Raw genomic sequence first — 9,144 nt, 5'->3', positions numbered from 1 at the left:
GAGTAGACCAGGCAGGAACAAGGAAACCTTGGGAGAGGGAGCAATGTGGAAGACAAGCTGCCTCCAGTGGTTCCCCCTGAAAGTCTACCTGGCCACTCCCTAGACTGGACACCTCAGAAGCGCGAGCCTCTTCTGGCCATAGCTGTAGCCCAGCAGCCACCCTGAGGATTGGATGGAAGCCCTGCTCCAGCCTTGGGCATGGCCTGAGGCGGCCATCCCAAAGCACCAGAGAGTCTGGGAGCTACTGCTGGAAGCTTCTTCCAAGGGTGAAAACAGGTATCACACAGCCTCCCATGACGTGGGTCTAAACGCCCCCTTGCAGGGCCCAGACCCAGGGGCCAGCCCTGCTCCCTGATGCCAAGGACCCACATGCCTCGTCTATCCCTCTGCCTCCCCCAGCTCTTATCAGCCAGGAAGGCCAAGCACTGAACACAGCAGGCGAGTTGACCATCAGGTGTATTGGGAAGGGAGAGACAGAGGCATCACCACAAGTGCCTCCCACAGGAGGCAGCCTCTCAGCTGCGGGGGGTCAGGAGGAGCAGGGACCTCATGGGGCTCCTCCAGCAAAGATGAGCTCCAGGGCCGCCTGGATGTCCCCGCCAGTGGCCTGCAGGGCACGCAGGCTCAACTCATCGTCCTGGATGCCCATGTCGCGCAGCTGCTGCAGCTGGGGCTGCCACTGGCTCTGTGGAGAGACAGAGCAGATAGAGTTGTTAGCCAGGGTCCTGCTGAAAACACAGAAGGCCATGCTGTCAGGGGAGGGAAGGGGACGGAGTCCTGCAGCCTAGCTCTGGTGCTAAGTTCCACAGAACATGGGCCTCCATGGAGACTGAAAGGCAGGCTTGGGGGTTAAGAGAACAAACTCAAAGTTTCATAATCAAAAAGGAAACTCTTGGCTTAAGGATAAAAAGAGAAAAGCACAAATTACTCAGGATCTAAATTTCAAAAGACTAAATTACTTTCTTTCTCCTGCTATATGTATACATGCACACGAAAATAAATGGAGGGAGAAGGATCAATTTTAAAAGTAGTTTGTTGTTTTAACACGATATATAATGAAGTCTATTCTCATCCCTTCCTGCCCCCTTCCCAGATAACCAGTTCTCTTTTCTTTGAGGAAATATGCATATTCCTCTATTTACCCTCTTCTTATACAATCTTCTGTTACCTTCTTCTGTTCTACAATCACCCCACCCCATCCCTTTTTTTAAATAAAATCAACCTATCCTGGCAATCTCCCCTTGCCAGTGCATAAAGAATATTTAACTAGTTCTATAATATTCCAATCCATGGATGCCCTGAAATGTACTGGGCTGTTTCCAATCTCTTGCCATTACAAACAACGCTGCCACAACTGACTGTACAAATGTCACTTTATACACGCACATACATCTCCAGGATAAATTCCTAGAAAAGGACTGCCAGGAATGACACAGGTTTAAGGGCCATCTGTATTTCCTTTTCAGAGAACAGTGTGTTTATATCCTTTGCCCGTGTTTCTATGAGGTTCATGGTCTTACATTTCTGGAACCTCTACATATCAGAGATGTTTGCCCTTTTTTTTCCTTTGAGTTGGAGTCTCACTCTGTCACCCAGGCTGGAGTGCAATGTCACAGCCACCACAGCCTCAACCTGTTGGGCTCAGGCAATCCTTCTGCCTCAGCCTTCCAAGTAGCTGGAACTACAGGAGCACTACCACACCTGGTTAATTTTTTGATTTGTTGTAGAGAAGAGGTCTCACCAAATTGCCCAGGCCGGGCTCGGTGGCTCAGCCTGTAATCCCAGCACTTTAGGAGGCTGAGGCAAGTGGATTCCTGAGCCCGTGAGTTCAAGACCCACCTGGGTAACTTGGCGAGACCTCGTCTCTACAATAAATCAAAAATTAGCCAGGGGTGGTAGCACATGCCTATAGTTCCAGCTACTTGGAAGGCTGAGGCGAAAGGATCGCAGGAGCCCAGCAGGTCAAGGCTGTGGTGGCTGGGAGAGTGCCACTGCACTCCAGTCTGGGCGACAGAGACTCCAACTCAAAAAAAAAAAAAAAAAAAGAAAGAAATTAATTCATCTAAATTTTCTTCTAACACTAAAAATATTTTTAAATTTTTAAATTTTTGTAGTGATGGAGTCTTGCTATGTTGCCCAGGCTGGTCTCACACTCCTGGGCTCAAGTGATCCTCCTGCCTCGGTCTCCCAAAGTGCTGGGATTACAAGCATGAGCCACTGTGCCCAGTTCCTTCTAACACTTTCGTAGTTTCACCAATATCCCTATTTCATGACAGGTGATAAGTACGCAACTTATGGAAAACACTGTGTTCACATGTGGGAAGGAGAAGGCCACACGAAGAAGAACTGCAAACTCAGAGGTAGGCAGAGGTAAGAATGTGGAGGCCACATAAAATCAAATCAGTGTCATGTCAGAGGCCAGGGGGAGCCCGGAACAGCTCCTGAGTTGGGGAAGATGGAGAATGGAGAAGCCAAGTTGTCCACGTGTCCTGCTCCTGTTCCCCTCACTGTCCACAAGGGCCACATGGAGTAGTGTGAACCCTGTCTTTACCCTTCACAGCTTTATGATCCTGGATAAACTCGAGGATGATATCCCACAGGCCTACTGTGAGGAGTGAAGGAAACAGACCTGAGGCAAACAGCTCGTGCACAGAGCCATGCAGTAAACACTGGTCCCTTAGGTCTTCCATTTAGCTGCCAGGGTGACCTTTCCCCTCCTTAAAGCTTCCCATGGCTCCCTGGTGATGCTAGATCAAGTCTAATCTCCCTAGGTTGGCAATCAAGGCCCCTCACATGCAGGCTCCTGCTCTCTTTCTCTGGCTCCATCTCCAATCCTCTACGCTGGGACACTGTGCTCTAGTCTTTGCCTGTCACATACACCTCCACTCTCTGCTCAAACAATAGTGGCCTCCGGCTAGAAATCTTCCCCTCTCTACCTCAAGCATCCTGCCCTTTCTTCTCTGCCTGGCTAACCTCTAACTAATGCTTTGACAATCATCCTAAATACCCTTTCCTCAGAAAAGTGTTGCCTGGCCTAGGACCTTACCTCCAGGCTTCTCACCTTGCCGCTCCCTGGCTCAGTACCTGCCTAGTCCCCATCTATGGCAGCGATAAGGACTGGTCAACCTCCAACCCTCACGCCTGGGCCCAGGTCTGGCATAAAGACACTCAATGTCAGTAGATGCTCACTGATAGTTTGACTAAAACTGCCATGATTATCCAAGCCAGGCGGTTGGGAGCCAAGCCATGGTCACTAGGAACAGGAGGAGAAGCTACAGGGCCACACTGAGAGTGTCCTTGCTGGGGACATTTCTCGTCCATCATGATGCCATGCTGCAGCTGCCCCTAGAGTGAAGCACGTCAAGTGGGAAGACCTCTCAGGGAGCAAAGGATGGCTCGGCATCCAAAGTCACAAGGAAGCATGTGGTCACCTGGACAGAGAGACTGACCTGAAGGCTAGGCTGCCCAGAGGCCTGCAGGGCATGCTGCAGGGCTTGGCTGAAGAGATCGTTGGTGATGGGCGTCCCAGACTGGACACCAGAGGACATTGGTGAGGTCCCTGAGGAATGGCCCTAGAGACAAATCAGTGGTCAGTGCTCCCCTCAGAGCCTTATCACCCTTGTAGTGGATGCCCACTGCTATCACACCACCCCACAGTGCTCCTGGGGTGCCCAACATCTATCTGCCTCCCAATAGGGGCCTGCCATGAGACAACGACACAAAGGCACCTCCTGTGGGCAGGAGAGGTTCCATTATCTTCTGCTATGACCCTGATCCAGTTCAGGATCCCAGAATTGGGAGAGATCGCCTTGAAAGCTGAAGTGACTTGTCAACAGAAATGCTTAAGCTGGTGACATCTAATCAATCAGGATTGTGCTAAACTCCGAACTTCTGATCCCTAAAGAAAGAGATCACTCCATCCGTAGTAAGAAATGCCCACCAGGGTCCAAGGGTTTAGCTCTAACCAGACCTAGTACCAGGGTCAGCAAAGGCCAATCTACTCTACCACTGGGGAACATGTCTCTCAGGGGCCCAGCCTTGACCCTCCCAGCCCTCCCTCCATACCTGGGTGCCAGGAGTTGGTGTGTGAGAGCTGCTCTCCGGAGTACTGGCCAGGGCCAGGGCGGTGGCCAGCTCACTCTGCGTGATGGGCCGGGGGCCAGCAGCCCCACTGTACCCCAGGGAGGCTGGGCGGGAGCTGGGGGTGCTGCTGGAGGGCGTGGACCGGGTGCTCTGGAGAAGGAGGCACCCAGAATCAGGGAAGCAGCATTATGAAGCACCCAGGTGAACCCCACCCCATTCCAGGAACAGCGCTCAAGAAAGACTAAGACCCCAGGTTTCAGAAAACAATCCAGAAAAAGGAACAGCATGACATGGTCTTGGCCTCCCGGGGTCTGGGACCACCTCCCAGTCGTGGGCGTGCCAGGTTCCAGGCAGTGGCTCATTCACAGCCAGGAATCTCGCCCAGTGGCAGGCAGGTCACTTACTGGGTGAAAATCGTCCTCATCATCTGAGAGCCCTTCAAACAGGAAGCCACCTGGAGGAGGGAGAACAGATTTCAGGAGGAAGAACAGAAAGGCACAGGCGCAGCTCCAGAATCTCAGCTCCAGTTACTCTCCAAATTCATATTTTCATCTCTCCCCTCGGAAAATTACAGGACAGATGCACTTCCTGACTCAAACCGAGAGTTCCCAAGGAACGCCCTCTGCCAGCGCTATACATAGCTGCTGAGTAAAGCAAATTCCTGGGTCACTGCCGGCTCCTAAGGGGCCCACGTTACGCTTTTTTCAGGGCCCCACCTGGCATATCCCGGTACGAGCTGGAGGGCATGCTCCGGGAAGAGGAGTCGGCTCCCGGCATCGGGGCACTGCCTGCCACCGAGTGCAGAACCAGGACGATGGCATTGACCAGGGCCGGGTGGGCAGGCACCAACCTAGGAAAGAGCAAGGAGAAATCCAAGGGTGACCACAAAGCAAAGAGCACCCTTGGCCCTGAGAGGAGTTTTGGGTGCCCCTCACAACCATGGAGCCACCTGGGCCTGCCCTTAAATTCCTATCTCTAGCATCTCCCACCAGAAGCTTTATCTTCCTACTACTCATCTGCCCCAGAGGCCTTTAGTTCCTGGGATTCACTGCAGATTCTTCATCCTCAGGCAAGGCATGATGGAAAGGCCTGGTAGACTCAGGGACTGGCCTTCGGTCTAGGTGCCATCACTACTACACTGGGCAACCTTGGAGAGGTCCCTTTTCTTCCCAGAGCAAGGCTGTTTTCTTCATTTGCAAAATAAGGGGAAATGTCCCTTCCAGCTTTAACATTTCCCAGATCTATATACCTGCTTCTCCTTTCCCCAGCTTAAAATCCTTCCAAGGCTCCCTATCTACTAAATGAAGTCTAAACTAAGCCTAACAGCAAAGCCCCCTCCCATCCTGCTTCCCCGACACTCTTTTTTTTTTTTTTTTTGAGTTGGAGTCTCACTCTGTAGCCCAGACTGGAGTGCAATGGCCGCTCCCGGCCACCGCAGCCTCGACTTGCTGGGCTCTGGTGATCCTTCCACCTCAGCCTTCCAAGTAGCCGGAATTACAGGCATCGCTACCACGCCCGGCTGATTTTTTTATTTACTGTAGAGATGAGGTCTCGCTGCCCAGGCGGGTCTCGAACCTGCGAGCTCAGGCAATCCACTTACCTCAGCCTCCCAAAGGCGTGGGATTACAGGCTGAGCCACCTAGCCCGGCTCCAACACTCTTTTTAAATTTATTATTATTTATTTATTTAGGTAGAGACAAGGTCTTGTTACGTTGCCCAGGCTGGTCTTGAACTCCTGGTCTCAAGTGATCTTCCTGCCTCAGCCTCCCAAAGTGCTGGGATTACAGGCATGAGCCATCACACCTGGCTCCCCCAATGCTCTTGATATGCCTGGCCCTTTGGGTTTTACTGTTCCCCAAGTGGCTCTTGCTCTTCCTCAATTCCTGACATACTTAGAAGGTGACCTGGTGATAGGCTGGGGATGGGCTCCCAGAGCGATTTCAGGGAGACAATTAGGCTTCTGACCTGACCACACAAGGAGAGAGAAGGTACTCTCCAATATGCCAGTTACACTTACGTGTCAAGCATACTGGGATCAGCAAAGACAGAGAAGAGGTCCTTGTCCTGGAGAACCCCTGAAAGAGACCAGGGCTCACATCAGGGAACAGAAATCTAGCCAGATTCAGGAGGGAGAGGTCTCAGAGCAACTGGCTCAACAGAGACATGGGACCAGCCTCATGAGAAGTAAACAAAACACCCAACGGCACAACCATATTTATCCCATGAGGTCAGTATCAAAAGATATCATATCATTATTAAAGGGAACCAGCAATGCCTGACTGAGACAGGCTCTTTGGGAAAAGATGAGCAGGCCCCATCTTGCTCTGGTGGGGATACTCCCATGCCCTCCACCTCCCCCTTGCACATAAACTCCATCTTGAGTATCAATGTGCTAGTCTCTCCTCCCATGGCTCTTGATATCCATCAAGGTGTGCAGGACGTCTACCCTGACTTCTGGGATTTGGCTAACTGCTGCCCTCACTTGACTCCTCACAGCCTCACTTAGGATGCCAGGTAAGTCATTATCACTCTGCAGGACTGAGAGCTCTAAGAGGGCTAGGTATCCCAAACATGTCTCAATTACTTTCCCTCTTCCCACAAGATCAGAGTCTTCAAAAGATAGTCAAAGTCTCTTTAGGGTAATTGCCCTCTCCTGGCTTCACTTTTTGCAACAACTCCAATTTCCTGAAATTCACCTCTGCACTTACCGAGAGCGATGGGGTCACTGCTGAGGCCTGGGGTGGCCACAATAATCTGATCCAGAGATTCCTTATTGCTGAGCATCTTAAAGACCTGCAGAAGAGACGGGGAGGGCTAGGTACTCCAACTGGCCCAAGGCATGCATCAAATAGCCACTCTTTGCTAAGGGCTTCCTCCCTCTAAGTGCTCGTACAGATCCCATCATAATGGAGTAATAGCCTAGAAACTGATGAACTCTTTTGGCTCTGAGAAGGGAGCTTGCTGGAGGGGAAACAATTTTTTTAAGAAAGCAAGACCACAGTAAAGCTTCAATCTCTGTGGTCCTTTCCCCCACCTACAGTTCTATACTTCCAAAATAAAAGCTCTCACTACAAGCCCAATAGCAAAGGGTTCTCTAGGTCCCAAAAGTCCTTTTAAATCTCTGTACAATTACTGTTTCACATTCATATATATTGGGAAGCTCACGGTCATACTAATTTTGCCTATCAATTCTCCTACAGAAAGACACCAGCCCATTTCCCCAGTGAGGACATCTAGGTCATGTGTGGTGGGCCAGCAGTTCAACCAAAGGCAAAGAATGAGGCCCAGCAGAAACACCATGTGGATCCTTTGGCCATCACCATATTCATTCCATGAGATTAGTATCAAAAGATGTCATATCATTATTAGAGGGAAGCAGCAATGCCTGACTGAAACAGGCTCTTTGGGGAAAGACTGGGCTCTTCGGAGGGCCCCAGACATGGCAAAGAATCCCCAAGGAACTCTCAGTTACCAAGGCAACAGGCTTCCAGCTCCCACTCGACACCACTCGCCAGTGTTCACACCCTCTCCTGCAGGCCTGGTTGGGGCCACCACGCACACTCACCGCCTCTCTGTAAGAGGAGCTGCTGTGCAGGGCGGTGTGCAACACCCGGAACTCTCTCATGGCAGCCACTTTGTCCACAGGTTCTGAGAGACAAGACACTCAGAGTTACCACCAGCCTAGGTCCTGGCCCTGCCACAGATGTGGTAGCATCATTTCAGCCTGTGTCCAGGTGCAGCCTGGTCTGTGTGTTCCCTTCCCTCATCACCCTAAGTGTGTGAGTGCCTGTTCAGAAAAAGCCCTTTGTGCCTTTGGCTTAACTCTCTTGTAAGCATCTTCAGCAGATAAAACAAACAAATTCAAATTCCATCAGAGGGGAATCATCCCATGTGATCAACATCCCACTGCGAGAGTTCCAGACTTCTTACACTTGAAAAAGAAAATTAAAATCAACTCATGAGATGGTTACACAGTGATTTAAAATAAGTGTGCTGCAGGCCACCTTAATATGGAACTATGCTGACACAATATGTTAAGAGAAAGAATAGAACACAAATTGTATATGTATTCTCTCATTTAAAAAACTATGTTTTACTTGGCTACCCTGCTATTTAAAGTATCAGTCCATTTCATAGTGAAGAAATCTGGGTAGCAGGAAAAGTAAAGTTCATGCTGGGTCACACTTTTGGAAGTGTGGTTATCCTCAGCAAGGACTGCTACCTGTGACTGTATAGGCTGTGTACTGCCCAACTCCAGGGACACCGCTCTCAATGCAAGATGAGGACACCCCTGGTACCTATAGACCTGATCATATTTTTTAAAGTATTTATTTTAAGTAAGTTGCCTAATTTATTCATTCAACAAACACATACTGAGCATTGACTCCATGCCTGGCTTTGGGCAAGGAAGAAGAATACAAAAAATAAGAATCCCTGCCATCATGGAACTCTTAGGTCAGTGGGAAAAATGAGACTAGATCAAACACACAATTACAAACACCACGCTGAGGACCTCGGCAGAGATGTGGATCCCAGCTGGGGCACTAGGAACAGAGAGGCAGACAGTGCTCCTGAGAGGGAAGGCAAGGACACAGAACCATTTAAGAGAGGGTTCAAAGACAGAGCGGATGTCTGCTGGGGGAGAAGGGATTCCGGGCCTAAGAGAGAACATGTGCAAAGAATAAAAGAATGTGGCGCTCTGAAGGAACAGCAAGTCGTTTTGTGGCTAGAACTCAGGGTATACCTCCCTGCTCAAATAGCAGGCTAAGGTGAGGTCCTGAGAGGCTTTGTAACCCTCCATGGGGAACCCCAAGGGGGATCCAGGTGGGAAGGGGCAAACTAACAGGTTCTCCTTCTACAGGCTCAAATCTAGGGGGAGAACAAGAAATGTGCTTCCTTTTGAAGCAAAGCACTCAATGAGCAAATGTCTCAAACACTGCCACAAAACAACTTCTTCACAGATCTAAAAGTTTGTTTTCACCTCCCAATAAAAAACTGATTTGTAGCCAGGCTCGGTGGCTCAGCCTGTAATCTCGCGCCTTTGGGAGGCTGAGGTGAGTG

General features: G+C 50.3%; 1 protein-coding gene across 6 annotated transcripts in view; it reads right to left on the bottom strand.

Annotated features, from left to right (window-relative positions):
• Nucleotides 1-437: 437 nt before the first annotated feature.
• UBL7 (ubiquitin like 7) overlaps nt 438-9,144 on the bottom strand; it is a 16,362-nt gene continuing 7,655 nt past the window's right edge. For 5 of the 6 annotated variants that reach the window (XM_021719053.1, XM_008071023.1, XM_008071024.1 and 2 more), the window contains exons 4-11: nt 7,649-7,731; nt 6,792-6,876; nt 6,101-6,158; nt 4,800-4,933; nt 4,488-4,537; nt 4,066-4,233; nt 3,450-3,572; nt 439-685 (exon numbers count right to left, since the gene is read on the bottom strand). In XM_021719053.1, coding sequence (XP_021574728.1) covers nt 548-685; nt 3,450-3,572; nt 4,066-4,233; nt 4,488-4,537; nt 4,800-4,933; nt 6,101-6,158; nt 6,792-6,876; nt 7,649-7,731 — 839 coding nt within the window. In that variant the 3' untranslated portion in view covers nt 439-547. Of the gene's footprint in view, nt 686-3,445; nt 3,573-4,065; nt 4,234-4,487; nt 4,538-4,799; nt 4,934-6,100; nt 6,159-6,791; nt 6,877-7,648; nt 7,732-9,144 lie in introns of all 6 variants that reach the window. The other variant, XM_021719054.1, reaches the window with a different exon arrangement.

The sequence above is a fragment of the Carlito syrichta genome, unplaced genomic scaffold, assembly GCF_000164805.1.
Source record: "Carlito syrichta isolate Samal-C Ts95f unplaced genomic scaffold, Tarsius_syrichta-2.0.1 Scaffold314096, whole genome shotgun sequence".
NCBI lineage: Eukaryota > Metazoa > Chordata > Mammalia > Primates > Tarsiidae > Carlito > Carlito syrichta.
Note: the sequence above shows the minus strand (reverse complement) of the source record. Positions and strands in the feature narration are given on the sequence as shown.